The sequence below is a fragment of the Synchiropus splendidus genome, chromosome 8 (genome assembly GCF_027744825.2).
Source record: "Synchiropus splendidus isolate RoL2022-P1 chromosome 8, RoL_Sspl_1.0, whole genome shotgun sequence".
Lineage (NCBI taxonomy): Eukaryota > Metazoa > Chordata > Actinopteri > Syngnathiformes > Callionymidae > Synchiropus > Synchiropus splendidus.
In genome coordinates, this window is record NC_071341.1 from 26126341 (window position 1) to 26141800 (window position 15460).

Below are 15460 nucleotides of genomic sequence, written 5' to 3' on the forward strand. Positions count from 1 at the left end.
GATTATTGGACTTGTTGGACACGTCTGTTCAAAGATTGGACTCCATTGTAATTCAAATAAATGCCATCACGACAGATTGACAGAGTTCTGTGTCATTTAATCCTTTGTGAAATGAAATCAGACAAAGAAAATGAAATAATGCTTTATTGAAAGAAAAAAATAGGCGCATTAGGGCACAGCCTGGCGGACTCAGCACAGATCGGCGAGTGTTTGCGAGACCAGGTGGCGTCATGAGATGGTGAGGAAGTTGGCGGACACTCAGGGCAATCGAGTGCTTTAATTCTCCGACGAAAGAAACTCCATGCAAACCTTTGATGTAAGCGGCTTGTTAAGTGAAGTCAAAGTACCGTAGTTAGTGAGCCAGTGATGGAGCAAGTCACTGGTGTAAGACGGATTATTAGGGCCATACAAAGCCCCTGACAACAACTGAGCACCACCAAAACAAGAGAAGTGTTTGACGGGGACGAACGTGAGCTGGTATAACCTGCAGGGAAATCCATTCTGTAACACAGTACAGAGCTATTTGGGGTCTTTCACGATGCCACAGGCAGGAAACATGGCACCATTGACATTTGAATTTATTGTGGCTCAGAAAATAGTGCATATATGAAAAGGTTGTTTTTATTTCTGGGGAGCGTAGTGTCACACAGTACAATGAAGAAAGGCACACACCATGTTGCTGCGAGCGCTTCATTATTTAGCTGAACACTTGAACGAGACATATGAAGCTATTATGAGTTCATGCCTCTACTATGAACCGTCGCTATGATCAAAGATTAGTGAAAAAACCTGTAGTTCTTCAAACAACACTCCTCCTGCTCACTGCCTCACTGGGAATAGCAGCTGTACTTGACAATAATAATAATGAACCTCACAAGCAAAGCGTTGGAGTCATCTCCTCCCACTGCGGCTCTTGAACGGATTATCCTGGACCAGAGGAAACATGGAATCAGGGTCAGAACATAAGAGGATGCAACATACGCAGCTTCATAGACCAAAAAAGAGTGAGCAGAATTCCACCCAAGCAGTGAAATTACCTCTTCATCACTGTCGTCAAATGCGACTCCTCTTGACGACTGGCTTTGGCTCTGGCTCGGCCTGGAGAATGATGCCGGCGTCCTGTCGTAAGCAAACCAGGGGAGATCGATATTCAATGTTGCAAAGGTCAGGGGTTAAAATCTCATATACTTCTGGGGTTTCCTGGTGGATGTCATCAGCGGAAAGTCATCGTCGGAGTCTTCGATGGAGATCTGACAGACAGAAGCTCATGAGATGAGATTAAGGTTTCACGTTTCAGTCATCGAGTTGCTACCTCGTCCTCTACGAAGGACCTTGCCCCAGGCCGAGAAGTTGTCTGGGAGGGAGCCTGAAATGCTGCAGAAAATAGAAAGATAGAATAAGGTGTTTGTCTCTTTCTATACACCGTCACCAGATTATTGCCAAGCATGGCGGCTGGCCATTGGCAGGTGATCCTTTCCTGGTAACAAGAACAAGGGTATAGCAAGATTTTTTAATTGCGCCCTACAACTCCTCCCCATACCCAGCTTCATGGACTGCTGCATACGTTACATCCTCCACTCCACAATGGTTGAACGACATTTCAGCTCCCTCGAAACAAATCGTTTTTGATTGTAAATATTTCAAATTCTGGAGAGTTTTGTGCAAAGAGACACACACTGATGGGTCCAAAACCCTTTGAGAAGAGACTCAAATCAGTAAAAGAGTTGCTCTCTAAACAGTCCAGTTGACTATGTATTGATATTCATCGACCTCCCATGTAAACACCATGGTCTGTCTTACCAAGGCTTCAAGTCAGTTTAAGCACCATTTCCAACAAATAAGTGAGCATTTTCTCTAAATGATGAAGCATATTTACATCCACAGATGCATTTATAAATAAAAACAAATCCCCAGGTCCACAGTATAGACATAGTATCTAAAAATGAAATGACAAATCCAGGTCAGACTGCAGGTTAATGAACATAAAAACGGAATTCAAAGTAGATTCTTCAGACTGAAAACTGAGCGTTAATTGAATAAGCAGATTTATTAAATCACTCTTCACTCATGTCCGAAGACTGAGGATCTGTTTGGACATCATACCTTGCATGATACTCCTGCTTTGGGTTTTCAATGGCGCTTTTGTGGCTCTGCCTCGACCGGAGGGCTTTGGTTCAGATGCACCTAAATTAAAACAAAGGAAATGCAAACCACTTAGTGACCATGTGTTTAGCCTGGTCTTGATGAACGTTTGGTTTAAACCCACCTCTCCCTCGGCCTCGACTTCCCCGCCCTCTGCTTCCTCTGCCTCTCCCTTTGGTCGGAGGAGCGTACGAGGGACCCTCGTCAGAATCCTCCGCAACATTCTGCAGCTCATCAGATAAGTCCATGTCTACAGCGTCATCACCACGCTGTGATCTGTGAGCTTTGGCTCTGTTGATCGCCTTAGTTAAAGTAAAAGAATAAGAAAAATGAACTTTCATGCAATGCAGATCCTGACAGACTGATATTTACGCACCTCTTTTATTTCATCATCTTCCTCGGCTGTGTTCTTCTTGGAGTCCTTGAGCTTTTTCACCTGCCAGATGTGCGGTTGGCAGTTAGAGTTTTCTGCAGTTCCAGTGAAATTCATCAGCTCACCTCTGTGTCAATCTCTTGCTCTGTGAGTACTGCCCTGCTCTGTAGGTGGCGCTGCGTTTTCTCCAGTTGATACGTGATCAGCTCTTCGATGGCATCTTTCTCATCCTTGTCTACAAACTCCTGTATGGCCTTTCCCATTCCATGCTCCGTCAGCAGGGAGAGCTGGACTTTCTATGGAGACAGATGGCAGGATTTTTGGGGGTTTGCGTGACAACCATCAGTTCAGAGATTGGTAAAACAATAAGGGAAAAAGATGAGAAGAAATGCTTTGTAAATCGGCTCTTCTTTGCATCACAAAATAGAATTTCACCCTCGCAGATCACTCGTTGCAGGAACCAGCGTGCGTCATCTTCACACATGCCTATGTCTCACCTGATGGTTTTTCTGTGGCAGATCTCAGGCACCTTTTTTCGCTCAAGAGAAAGTCATGTTTCTTCAAATACAAAAGTGGAAAATCACCTGTTCAGCTGCCTCAAAGTACTTCTTGACCATGTCTTCCACTCTCAGCCCCTCTACTGCTGAGGTCTTCACCAACTTGCTGTAATCCACATGAACGTCATCTGCACACAAAATGACCACAAAAAAAACACTCAAGTTGATGATCTACTGCTTTATGTGTTGACTGTGACAGACCTTTGTTATCAGCTTTCTGTTCTCGACTTCTGAGAAAGTGAATGATGTCTTTCGGGTTTGCAACGCGGTCCACAAACTTCTGACTGAAGCGGGACGTGTTGAACGTCTCAAATCCACCGCTGTAGTCCACCTGATAGCAAAATGCAGTGAGGTTAGAGGCCCATCCACGATCAGTTCAAATCTGGCCACTCATGGTTATAACACGCCACTTAGTCACACTGCGAGTGTGTGGCCTTCCACATCCTCCTTCTTCTTGTGATGGTTTAGCCTGTTGTGTGATAAATATACAGTCAGAGGTGACAACTCCGTCTGTTATTATAGAGACACCAACTTGGGCTTGGCAGTTTTGTGTTGCACTGATCTGACTTTTATGGTCCTGATACCAATAACTGGGCTTTGGGTATTGACCGATACTGATCCGATACCATCGTTAAAGCTAACTAAGTTTAGTAAACTAACATTCTCTTTGTGCCGTGGGATAACACTGGTTGTGCTTTCAGTAAAATACAAAATGACTTCATGTGGAATTACAAACTTGGTACTTATTGAAAGTGTTTACCACATGTTGCCTGCACTACAGCACATAACTGCCGCACATTAAGTCGGCAAGGATTTCTAGTGGACCCCTTCAAGTTGGAGTGAGAGAAACCTAGACAGAAATCAACCTGTGAAAAGTGACACGATTCCAGGAAAGTTTCATAATAAAATCCGATGTGTTGACGTTATTCGCATTTTACTGTGAGAGCGAATGGGAAATGCCAGCATGAGCTGCAGCTCCGAGCTGTATAAAACGGACACCGAAGCACGGCACCTGGCCATTCTGGTGTGGACTGCAGTTCATGATCGTAGTTTTAATTGCACTTTTGATATAAGGAACTGTCAACAGTTGAGATTTGTTTAGATCCACCCATGTGAGACGGCATCTCAGACAGACCCAGGCGAAGCAGCATGAGGAGATTCAGGAGGATTTTAAGTTTATAATCATGGTTTTTAGTGCATGTTTAATTCAAGGAAACGTTTAGCAGAGACATAGATGGTTACAGAGACTGTGTTCATTTGATGATCCGTGGATCTCAGTTGGACAGCGCAGTGACACGTGATCCAAGTTTGTTAGTTTGGCATTTCGCATGATTATATTCTTAACTAAACTTGTGTTGTGTATTTTTTATTACTCATAATCGATCACTCAATGAGGCACTTCCCTCAACACACGCACAGCTGCTTCATTCAACCGCAACCAATGGTGACCATGATGGTGTGGTGAGCCCAAATATAAGTGGAAGCGAACTCACCCTGGATTACTGGTCTCTTCAAACACATCAAGTAACTCACGATCCAGGCGTGACTGAGTGGAGACCTGCTCTCTGCTTGAAAACTACTGCAGCAACGCTGCACCTGCTGTTAGCTGCTGCCATGTTATCATTATGACGGGCGCCAAGTAATGTCAACGTGAGCACTGAATACAGAGCTTAAATGCCAGGCAATATTTCACAGATGCACAAACTGTGGAGCGGAGGCTGGATCAGGACAATCCTGGTATCGGTGAGTAGCGAGTGAAGACATATTCATGTTTCCTCATCATATAGTCTTCACCTAAGGTTTCTGAAACTGATCTGCCAAGTGCATCAGACAAGCCAGCGAATGTCCCTTTTCAGTAGACGGTCTAAAATGCATCCTACCCTGAGGCGGATCAGAGGTTTCTCTGGCGTGAGTGGACAGCCAAGTCGTTCCCGTTCTGCTTCTTGCAACATCTCATCCACCTACGATCAAGCATAAGACAACAGATCGAATGAGTAATAATGAAAACCAAGTACCAAAGAATTCCATCACCTTTGCGTGGCAGAAACTTTCAACTTTTTTTGTCACATTCGGCGTTTCTGGTGAGAAAAGATCTTGGTAATCAGCCAGAACGATGTCCTCAATGAGGAACTGACGCACTGTGTTGAGGGGAATCTTTTGGAGATTCATTTTGCGACCTTTGACTCTCAGCAACCCCACGTGCCTGGGCACAAACAACGCAGATCTGAGTATCACTCCAGTTCTCACAAGTACTTCTGCAGTCAGTACTTCTTGGCCGCCTCTCCAGGAGACAGCGACGTGGCTACAGAGCTGCCAGGCTGCGTGACGTAGAAGAGTTGCTGCTCATTTCTGGAGGGTGCGATCAGACACTCGTGCTCATGACCCCAGACGACCAGGTCCAGAAATTCATCCAGAAATTGCTCAGGGATGTAGTTTGTGGGACCATGCTTGCTCCTGATGAAGAGAATCCACAAATGATACAGTGCACGCACACAAGGATGTGGTCACCAACAACAGTCTACATGAGCGGCCAGTTTGCTCAGACCTGTTCTGGTGAATGGTGAAGAGGTTGAACCACTGGTCCTGGTCTTCTTTGGGTCGAAGCATTGTCACTTGGTTGTTGACAAACATTCTATAAAGTCGTTCATCAGGGATAGAACCTATGTATAAACACAAGCTTCAATGATGGATTGTCTACAAACCATTTTGACCATAAACTATTGACGTGACTTTAGGCTTACCAAGACCATATAAGGCCAGTTTGGTGCTACCCTTCTGCAAAAGAACAGGGCTTATCTCGATCCTCTCCACTGACTGAGAGTGACCAAAGTGATTGACGAGACCTGAGGCGTGAAGTAGATCCAACGCACACAGTCCTTCAGCCTAGAGAAGCAAACAGAAATTTAGAAATAAAGAATAAATATAGCTTTTTTCAACAGTGTCACAGCTATGCTAATCAAATACTAGGACAAATTTACCCCGGTTGGGTCATCATGGTTACCATGAATGCTAAACACAGGAATGGAGATATTGAGGTTTTGGTCCTGATAATTAACCCAGGGAAACCTAAAAAATAAACACAATAACTTCAATATGTTTGTTGGTTTTAAGAAGGGAAGATGTCATGGTTGAAGAGGAACTGACTGGGTGGTGTTGAAATTCACTGTCTGGTCACTGAGTATGTTGAAGGCAATAGGTGTATCTCCCATGCAGTATTTCCTCAGCATGGTGATGCAGGTGTGGAGGCACCGGCGAGTTGGTTTGTTCTCATGGAACAAATCTCCTCCAAGCAAGATGAAGTCAACCTGTGAGTTGACAATTACAGAAAACAAAGAGGCATCAAGCAAAATCTGGAACCACCAGCTCCATCACACTGATGAACATAAATTGTACCTCATTTGTTTGTGCATGCTTCAGGATCTCATCAAAAGTGTTGTAAGAGTCATTGCCACGAATGGCATCTTTCTCAAGATAGCCCAGATGAATGTCTGTCGCAATGAGGATCTTAAAAGTATCCTCATCATCTCTGCAAGGTCATGAAAAAAAAGTTACACTTCTCAGATGAATGACAGTAGAAGGCAAAAAATGTCTTCGTTACACTGTATTTACTTGTTCAATATCGTTCTAATTCTTTTGCAGTGTTAATTTTTGTTGTTGTTAATTGTGTAATTAAAAGTGGCAGCTTTATGTGCATCGTTACCTCATGTAGACCTTTGTTTGTTTACTTTGCTGCTGTGACAGGCCACATTTCCCCAGTGTGGGACGAACAAAGGACTATCTGATCTTATCTCGTATCTTTTTTACAGTAACAGAAATATGCACTTACAAGGTGTTTCCAGAAGACATGGTGAAGCGCTGACATAAAACCTTTATCCAACTGTAATAGAAGAGTAAGTTATTACCAAATTAAAGTAGTACGTTAAGATGACAAAAATGAAGAGAACGTAAAGCCTCAACGATTGTCTAAGTCTAAACCAGGCACAAGACGAGACCGTCTGCGTCAGTAGACGCGACGATACACATTACACCGAGTAGTAAACATATCTTACTGCTATCTAGAGCTGTATCAGCAAAAGCCTGCACGAATATACAGTCAATATCAACCATTGACTATTTACATGAATAACAGCTGAAGTTGGCGTGTGAATATCTAACAAAAACGTCACTTATCAGACGTAAAAACACCAACGTGCTCTCCTCACCAGCAAGATGCGCCACAAAACTGAAAGTTGCCATAAAAGATCCCGGCAAGACTGGCGAGCTCCTCCCACCGCAAAGCACTGTGGGTATCGTAGTTTGATATTGATGCACTTCTGCTTTACAGCCGCAGTATTTCCGCAAAGAAAGAATACATTTCCGGTAAGCCAACAAGGTGCGTTGGTTTTGTTTACCATGTAAGACATATTTACATAGTATCTTTGAAGTCAAGCATAGACGCCCGCCTCTTCCAGTCGACCCTGCTGACCGGATGAACAAAACGTGTGAACGCAGTAATGTGTCATTTAGTTTCGCTGTGCAAGTACATATCTGTCATGGCAACAGTTCGTGGGCTAGTTTGGTCAAAGACTTGCTGAAATTGTCGTTTTTTCCCCCCGTTATCTGGTGGATCGCGTTTGAAATGGAGAAGCTGCCAAAAACATCTGCTGCAGATGCTACTCGAAGAAAGGTACTTCTGGCGTTTCCCCATTTCGAAGCTGTCACCCACAACAAATAGTAAGAATTCGCTGGATCTGATGATGAAATAATTAATTTTACCTGACACGATCTAAACAGCTGAAAGCTGTTGTAACTATGAACAGCAAACTCCGGGTCAAAAACACCGGTCGTTTTTTCATTGGCTTCCAGCGTCTTCCATCGCTTTCAGTGATCGGTTCCCTCGTTTGGAACCGTCTGTTTCTATGTTGTGCACTTGATTGTGATGACCGTTTATTCGTGTCTCCGTGTAGGAGCCGCGTCCAGCGCCCAGCGGAGCTGTGTCGGACACGGTGTCACTGCCGTCCTATAAGGAATATCCAGCCCTTCGCCCGTTCATCCACACACATGTAACACACGCACTGAACCCACACCGGCCCGCGTCACCGATCAAGGGCTGCCCCGAGACCAGCAGCGCAGGTACATGAACCCGGTTCGGATACCGCCCGTGTGGCGGAGCTCCATGGGTAGTTACCACCTCAGGTGTAACATGAGCCCCGTACGGTTCGGATGGCTCCTTCACTCCAGCGTTCAGCCCTTCACCGTCCTCCTCTCTCGCAAAGCTGTGACGTCACGGTTTATCAGGCAACACAGAAATGTTGTGGCTGACAGAGGAGTGGATTAAAAATTAGTTTAATGCTGTTAGTATAGTTGTTCGTACAGTCATGGGTGATAATATTTATTTAAGATTTGAAGCTTTGAAAAATCCCATTAGAAAACCTTAACATGGTTTTGACGTTTGAAGGACAAATATATAGGTTTAACTCCACGGTGTTTGTGTTTCAAGAGCCTTTGTTAGTCAGCATGTCGTTTGTTTCAGGGGGTGTATTCGACAGTTGTGCCTGTGATGACACTAAATGCTATACTTTAACGTGTGTGTGTGTGTTGTGTTTCGCAGCCATCCTGTCTGCTTTGAATAATCTGCAGGAGAAGATCACAAAGCTGGAGTTTGAGAAAGCCCAGGGAGACTCGCAGGTGGGACCTTTCAAACAAGATCCGTCTGACGCCCTGGTGCGGGGTGACGGAGCCTCCAGGCAGGAGTTGCAGCCTCACGCTGATTCCAGTCACGGTGGGCAGATGAGTGAAGACCAGTCCATCTGTCTGTGTGGTGAGGTGACAGTTTTGTGCTGTGTGTGCAGCCTTGCTCACTAACCTGGTGGCTGCTGAGGCTCGCTGCGTGAAGCTGGAGAGACAGCTGGAGCACATGAGGAAGATGCTGCGGAACGTCAAGTCAGACAGCAGCAGTCACCTGCGTCAGCAGGTAGTGGAGCACTTTGAAAGTCCACAGTCGCCTTTAAAACACGCACTGTGATTGTGACCTTCACAGGTCGCCAGAGCAACACCTGCCCAGCAGCGACTCGACCCAGTGGCAGAGCAGGCTCACTCGGAGAAGCTGGAGCGACTGGAGAAGGAGTGCCACAAGCTGACTCTGAATCAGAAGCAAGCTCAGGTTCACCACGGGACGCTGTTATGGAGCCTGACATTTGCTGATGAAGACTGTCCTCCTGTTTTAGACCAAGATTCACGCCCTAGAGATGAAGCTTCAGGAGGAGGAGCATCAGAGGAAGCTGGTGCTGGACAAAACTAAAGAGGTACATCACTGTCTGTTCCTTAGTTCAAGTATGTAGCAAGTGTCACTCTGCTCTGGTTCCCAGTTGCAGTCAGGGTTGGAGACGAACCGACTCCTGTTCAAGTCTGTTTCACCTGCACAGCCTCAAGTGAAAAAAAGTCTTTCCCAGGTAGATGTATATGTATTTCTGTAGAATCGCTGGTGATATGAAACCTAAGTGTGGCGTGGTGCCAGTCAGGGAACTGACTTTAACAATTTTGATTCTAGCAGGCAACAAACTAATCTCTCTTTTGTCGAACTTTTCCACAGAAATCTCCGCCACGTCTGACGTCTAGTGTTCAACCTCACTATAGGTTGAGCCTCCGAGATGTACCTTTCATCGCTGGGACGGTAATCGATTCTCCTCCCTTCTCCTCTCCTCTCCTCTCCTCTCCTCTCCTCTCCTCTTTTCTCCTCTCCTCTCCTCTTTTCTCCTCTCCTCCTCTCCACTCCTCTCCTCTCCTCCCCTCTCCTCTCCTCTCCTCTCCTCTTCTGTCCTGTCCTCTCCTCTTTTCTCCTCTCCTCTCCTCTCCTCTCCTCTCCTCTCCTCTCCTCTCCTCTTCTGTCCTGTCCTCTCCTCTTTTCTCCTCTCCTCTCCTCTCCTCTCCTCTCCTCTCCTCTCCTCTCCTCTCCTTTCCTCTTCTGTCCTGTCCTCTCCTCTTTTCTCCTCTCCTCCTCTCCTCTCCTCTCCTCTCCTCTCCTCTCCTCTCCTCTCCTCTCCTCTCCTCTCCTCTCCTCTTCTGTCCTGTCCTCTCCTCTTTTCTCCTCTCCTCTTTTCTCCTCTCCTCTCCTCTCCTCTCCTCTCCTCTCCTCTCCTACATCAGATGTGTTTTTCTTTACAGTCTGTCAGTAAGAGCCACTCGGTCGCAGCAAACGTCCAGTCGGTTCTGTCTCTCCTGAAGCGGCACCAGCCCCACCTGTGCAACGACCGCGTCCTTTCTCCGAACGGCCACGCTGTTGATGGCTCCTCCTCGTCTTCGTCCGTGGGTGATGAGGAACTGTCTGAGCTGCTGCGGGCGCTGCAGGAGGAGCTGCGGCTGATGAGCATGTGAGCCCAGTGGCTGGTGAGGATGTGTCCTGGGATGGTAACAGGGCTGTGTTTCAGAGAGCAGCGAGAGCTGGCCAGGCAGCTGGAGCTCAGCGTGTCTCTGCAGGAGACCAATGACCTGCACCACCAGCAGGAGAGGCTGCAGTTGAAGATGGACCAGAAAGGAGAGCAGATCAGCAAACTCATCCAACACAAGAGACAGGTGAGACGCTCTCTGCAGCATCTCTGGCTTCCAGCCAACAATAATAGATTTGTGCTGTGGACTATAAAGGACTCACCAGTATGTTGCGTTTGTGGCTGTAGGGCCTTTAGTTTTCCGCAGGCATCAATGAGTGCTGCTTGCATGTGTGACGCTTGAGAACCTTCTGTGGTTCCTTTCCCAGCTGAAGAAGATGAGGAAGGAGATGAACTCTGCAGGAGGCTGCAGGCCTGAGAGCAGAGCATCTGCAGGCAGAGGGCGACCAGCTGGAGCATCAAAGCCAAATCCAGGAGACAGAAGCAAGAGAAACCTGCGGCTGCTGAGGGACATGAGAGCTCTGCAGAAATCTCTACGGACCTGAACGCCTCTCACCCCAGTCCTGTGGTGGGTCTCCTGTCCCTTGTGCTCACCTGAACCCGCTTGAGCTGCAGCTTATTTATTAGTCCTGTGTCTCTACCTCTTCATGACGAAATCATGTCTGATGTTGTTTAGCAAGTCAAGAGGTTTTGTTTTATACCAGCAGAGGGCGCGATTGTCTGCGGATCACTGCACCTGAAACGTCTCCTGCATGTATGATCTGCAGTTCTGTTGACTATTTTCTATTGTGGTTAAGACTATCAGCTTTAATTTTCCTAACATTTTTTGTTGTTTAGAGCCACGACAACAACGAACTAACAATTTATTTTTCAGGGAAATAAAGCTGGTATTTTCAATGGTGTGACTGGTGTATTTCCTCACCTTGATGCCGTGAACGTTTTTCAGGCTTTTACAGAGGATGTTTTCAAATGTGCAAATGTCCAAGTGGAAGTTTAATACACATGTGTTTAATTACTAACCGAACCCAGTTATTTACAGACTGCACACAACACACCACCCCTTTGTGAAACAATGTAAAGTCAATGGCAAAATACAAACATAGAGGAAATACAGGAACTAGCAACACAAGGAAATATAACCATAACTTAACATGAAGAGCTTTCTCATAATAAAGTCTATGAAATTGAAACACAGATGAAACTCATTAAACAGTCATCTACAGTTTAGAAGAAAAAAACTAGACAATTTTATATGATGAACATTTGCTGCTTTAAAAAAGACTGAAACTGGACAACAATAAATAAATAAAGCACATTTGGACCAAACAAACAAAAATGATATGGAATAATGAAACAAAGCAGGTATTCTAAATACATCAGGTCAAACAATCGCCACCTTATCTCAGTCTATCTTTCCTATTTGAGCTGGAAGCCGTGATCCCATTGGTGGGACATCAAGGTGGCTGTGCAAGAGCAGAGACCAGTCTGCTGCCAGCTCAGCTCCACTGGTGTCCACAGGGTGACCAGCCACCACGGGAGACAGGGGCTGCAGCAGGAGGTGATGAGTTCACTTTTGATTTAAGACAATTCTGTGTTCTCATTTCTCTCATAAGAAGTTGTTTATTTGTAATTTTTTTGGTGCAATCTTTGTTTTTCATGACTCAGCATTGATAGATTACTTCACTGTACATATTATTATTGTTGTTGTTGTTATGTGAGGAAATAATATAGTTTTAAACTCAAAATGGAAAAAACTTCCACACGAAGAGAAACACTGCGTCTGTATATAGTATAACAACCTTTTAAGATAAGACGGACTTTATTGATCTCAGCAAGGAGGAATTCACTGTTACAGGAGCTCTCAGGTTGTTAGTGCAAGGCAGAAATAACTAAAAAAGAGCAGGTGGTCATCTCAACATATTGACAAATATACAAATGTACAATTTTGTGGTGCAACATGGGTGGGTGTTATGTACATTGTACAATATCAGGAGCATCAACGACAGCAAAACCACAAAATCTAAGATTTTCACCTCAAAACTTCCCCGTATGGTACACCAGTCAAGTGGTGTCGAGGATATTGCACATGCCCACTCAAGTACACAGCGGTTTTTAAGTCTCAGATGGAAACGCATCATGACTTCTGGAGGCATATTCATTTGGATTCACTCGTCTCTGACATGAAAGCAAACTCCGTGCCAAACTCCTAATAGCCCAGTAACACTGCTACAACACAGGTTGTGTGTTCACAACACACATGTGACCTGCTGCTTCAAAGGGGCAGAAGTAAATAAATAATGATCTTAATGCGTCTCACGAGGCCACAACTGTCCGCAAAAGGCCATCAGCTTAGCTCCTGTGTGAATTGCTTCAGAGCAGGACTCAGAGAGTCTGGACACCTGATCCACGCGCTTCATCCCGCGTCACCGCGATGAAAGCTACACCTGAAACCAGAGTCTGTTGTCGGCAGGGTCTCTGGGAACCACGCTGACCCAGAAGACAGAGCCGTCCTGGGATGGGTTCCTGGTCACTTCTCAGTGATGGAAGCTTCAGGCTCCTCCTGATGTTTGGGCAGAACTGGCCTGCTGGTGTAGATGTCATCCACCGGGAGGAGGAAGGTCACGCTCTTCACTTTGGATCTGGAGCAGAGGGACAGAGCATATGACGTGATGAAGACCTCAGCGTCACCTCCCATGTCAGACACATGCAGTTACTGCTTTGATCAGTGAACATAGTGCACGTGTGGGACAGATGCGTGAGCCGCAGCTTCTGCAGCAGTGAGATCAGTTTCTACACTTGCTCAAGAGGGGTTTATACATTCTGTTGTTCGAGTTGTGGGGGTGTTTTTCTAACACAGATTGCTGATGGAAGCTCATTCCCGCTGAAAGGAGCTGGCAGCAATGGGCTTCCAAACTTGTGTCTTCAGTTGTGTGAAGAAAGTTCCAGGCAGCTTTTGACAATTCAGCATCAGTAGCTTGACTCTCACTTGGAAAGAGTTTTTGGCCCCTAACAGACAAATGGACGCTCAAATAACATCCTGTGGAAGTGACCCTGAGAGTAGCTCCTCCAGCAGGATACCTGTTTTTGTGAACAATCTCCTGCAGCGAATGCCTGTTTGTGACTTTCCCCCCATCTCCTCGGCTGGTGGTGTCCAAGACCCTGCTGTGATGGATTTCCTCCTGCAGTCTTCCCCAGCCTGAGTCAGCTCTCCGGCCCCTCGCATCGCTCCAGGTCACAGCAGACAGGTTGGAGCTAATGGAATACCTCCGGACCGTCATGACTGCGTTCTCTAGAAAAGGAAGAATTTTAGTCTAAATGCTTGTCCTTCAAAGCAAAACAAACCAAAGCATGAAACCTCATCGGGCAAATCTGGACAAATCCAGAAACCAGGTGAAGCACGTCTCTATACAAGTAACATGCAACTTACGACCTGCTCGACTTACGTCCACCCGTACTTACGACCACGGCCAGCAGATGCCTTTTTTCAATTATTTTTTTATGCAATGTCTGGCACCGCAGCACGTAGCAGCCCTGCATCGTGTACGACAGTTATGGCAGCACATGTCCCAGCATCTCACTCTCACACAGGGATCTATCACTACAGTAGCACCTATAACCCTCGCGTCGGCTGTTTTGAATGGCATTCGACTTATGTCCAAACTGACTTACGACCGGTTGGTCGGAACCCAGTAGTAAGACGGATATTACTTGTATGTGAGATTCTGGCAGTAAATATAGAGATGATTTAAATACTTAAAGAGGAGCAATTATGGTTTCTGACTTGCTGCTTCTCTTGTTATTCAGTCACTACAAGGGTTTTTTCCCCCAATTAGAAGAAAAAAATACACTTGAAAGACGTAGTGTAATAAATGGTGAACATTTTGAGGAAGAAAAATACTACAACATGCTGATCCATTGTTTAATGTCAATTATAAAAGTATATTATAAAGAGGAGATTATTTTTTAACAATGTAACACACAATTTAATTCAGGTTGGAGAATAAATGCAAAGATGTGTAATGAAAAAAAAATGAAATAAAGAAAATCAACCAGAAGGATTCGTGATCATAAGAATCTATTTTTGCGATTTTGTGGAGACACCTTTTGTGGAAAGTGCTTTGTCAAGACCTTAGTATAGCATGGGATGAGCAGGGTTAGAAAGGTGTCAAAGAGGTCCTGGCTTTGGTTTTGCATCTTGACAGGATCCAACATGAGCGTGTGAAGTTACCAGTGTATTGAGTCTCCAGCGCCGGTGCAGACGCGTTCCTCCGGAGGTTGACAGCCAGTCTCTCCTCGTCTGCTGCTCGGTGGCGGCCTCCTGATGACCCCTCTCCCGCCCTTGCTCCGTAGTCCCCTTTCAGCTCCCGGTTCTCTGCCTCCAGCTTCTGGATCTCACTCCTCATCTCCAGAATAACCTGGGCCAGGCTGCGAGTGCTGTCCATGCTGGTGCTGCTGCGCTGCCAGTACCAGGGCTTCCCGAACACCTGCGGGGGGTCCTGCAAGAGGAGCTGCTGCTGCTGCTGCTGGGGTTTCAACATGCTGCTCCAGCTCTCAATCTCAGTCCAGGCCCAGCTCTGGGGAAACTGTGTCGCCTGTCATCACTTATACACCTGACAGAGCTCCGGTGATCACCAGCAGCTCGCAGCCCATGCTTTATTCATCAGGCCCGGAGTCCAGTTTCAGGAAAACTAGGAGGCGGTCGGAAGAGGAATCCACCCATAAATCCTTATCACCTCACCTAACCGGATCTGAAGTTTGCTTTATATCTCTATTTTGAACCAAACGGCTGTGCAGAGCCCTAATCTCTGCTGTCTCATCCAGTCTACCAGCCCAAACCTGGACTCAACTTTTAAACAGTTTAGAAGAGCGTCTGCGCTACAGAGAAACCCAATCATCCCGATCTTTCTGCCCCACGGAATGGAGAGCACAGATGAAGGACAGACACACTGGGCTGCAGAGGAGTGACAGAGGCAGCCAGGAGGTCAGTGAAACTGAACCTGACGCGCGTCAGACGAGCGGCCGCA

The 15460-nt window shown here is 46.0% G+C and overlaps 2 protein-coding genes across 6 annotated transcripts; one reads left to right on the top strand and one right to left on the bottom strand.

The window, feature by feature from the left end:
- Positions 1 to 560: 560 nt before the first annotated feature.
- Positions 561 to 8264, bottom strand: mre11a (MRE11 homolog A, double strand break repair nuclease). Of its 3 annotated transcripts, none has more exons than XM_053873618.1 (20): positions 7828 to 8264; positions 6899 to 6949; positions 6466 to 6598; positions 6217 to 6377; positions 6051 to 6138; positions 5814 to 5955; positions 5618 to 5732; positions 5341 to 5526; positions 5104 to 5275; positions 4953 to 5033; positions 3274 to 3403; positions 3100 to 3200; positions 2641 to 2811; positions 2519 to 2578; positions 2267 to 2444; positions 2104 to 2184; positions 1313 to 1374; positions 1189 to 1250; positions 1038 to 1119; positions 561 to 927 (listed from the first exon to the last, which is right to left on the bottom strand). In XM_053873618.1, exons 1-20 carry the CDS (start codon positions 7905 to 7907, stop codon positions 892 to 894), a joined length of 2172 nt encoding a protein of 723 aa, XP_053729593.1. In that variant the 5' UTR covers positions 7908 to 8264; the 3' UTR covers positions 561 to 891. The 3 variants fall into 3 exon arrangements, with proteins under 3 accessions (XP_053729593.1, XP_053729594.1, XP_053729595.1); XM_053873619.1 differs by lacking the exon at positions 7828 to 8264 and adding an exon at positions 7275 to 7337; XM_053873620.1 differs by lacking the exons at positions 6899 to 6949; positions 7828 to 8264 and adding an exon at positions 7275 to 7293.
- Positions 7554 to 11821, top strand: cep57 (centrosomal protein 57). Of its 3 annotated transcripts, none has more exons than XR_008415716.1 (11): positions 7554 to 7738; positions 8019 to 8184; positions 8663 to 8833; positions 8904 to 9028; positions 9092 to 9214; positions 9279 to 9356; positions 9420 to 9503; positions 9644 to 9724; positions 10216 to 10421; positions 10486 to 10623; positions 10805 to 10951. XR_008415716.1 is itself a non-coding variant. In XM_053873621.1 (11 exons), exons 1-11 carry the CDS (start codon positions 7691 to 7693, stop codon positions 10979 to 10981), a joined length of 1404 nt encoding a protein of 467 aa, XP_053729596.1. In that variant the 5' UTR covers positions 7554 to 7690; the 3' UTR covers positions 10982 to 11821. The 3 variants fall into 3 exon arrangements, 2 of the variants coding, with proteins under 2 accessions (XP_053729596.1, XP_053729597.1); XM_053873621.1 differs by having other exon boundaries at positions 10479 to 10623; positions 10805 to 11821; XM_053873622.1 differs by having other exon boundaries at positions 7555 to 7738; positions 8904 to 9025; positions 10479 to 10623; positions 10805 to 11820.
- Positions 11822 to 15460: the final 3639 nt, after the last annotated feature.

What these genes read in the sequence shown, in the direction of transcription:
- cep57 (XM_053873621.1), top strand. Translation starts at nt 7,691, where the DNA reads ATGGAGAAGCTGCCAAAAACATCTGCTGCAGATGCTACTCGAAGAAAG. An exon ending in TGCTGGACAAAACTAAAGAG is followed by an intron (nt 9,357 to 9,419) that starts GTACATCACTGT and finishes TCTGGTTCCCAG; the next exon opens with TTGCAGTCAGGGTTGGAGAC. An exon ending in GAGCTGCGGCTGATGAGCAT is followed by an intron (nt 10,422 to 10,478) that starts GTGAGCCCAGTG and finishes GCTGTGTTTCAG; the next exon opens with AGAGCAGCGAGAGCTGGCCA.
- mre11a (XM_053873618.1), bottom strand. Translation starts at nt 7,907, where the DNA reads ATGAAAAAACGACCGGTGTTTTTGACCCGGAGTTTGCTGTTCATAGTT. An exon ending in AGCATGCACAAACAAATGAG is followed by an intron (nt 6,378 to 6,465) that starts GTACAATTTATG and finishes GTCAACTCACAG; the next exon opens with GTTGACTTCATCTTGCTTGG. An exon ending in ACTTTGAGGCAGCTGAACAG is followed by an intron (nt 2,812 to 3,099) that starts GTGATTTTCCAC and finishes CTGTCTCCATAG; the next exon opens with AAAGTCCAGCTCTCCCTGCT.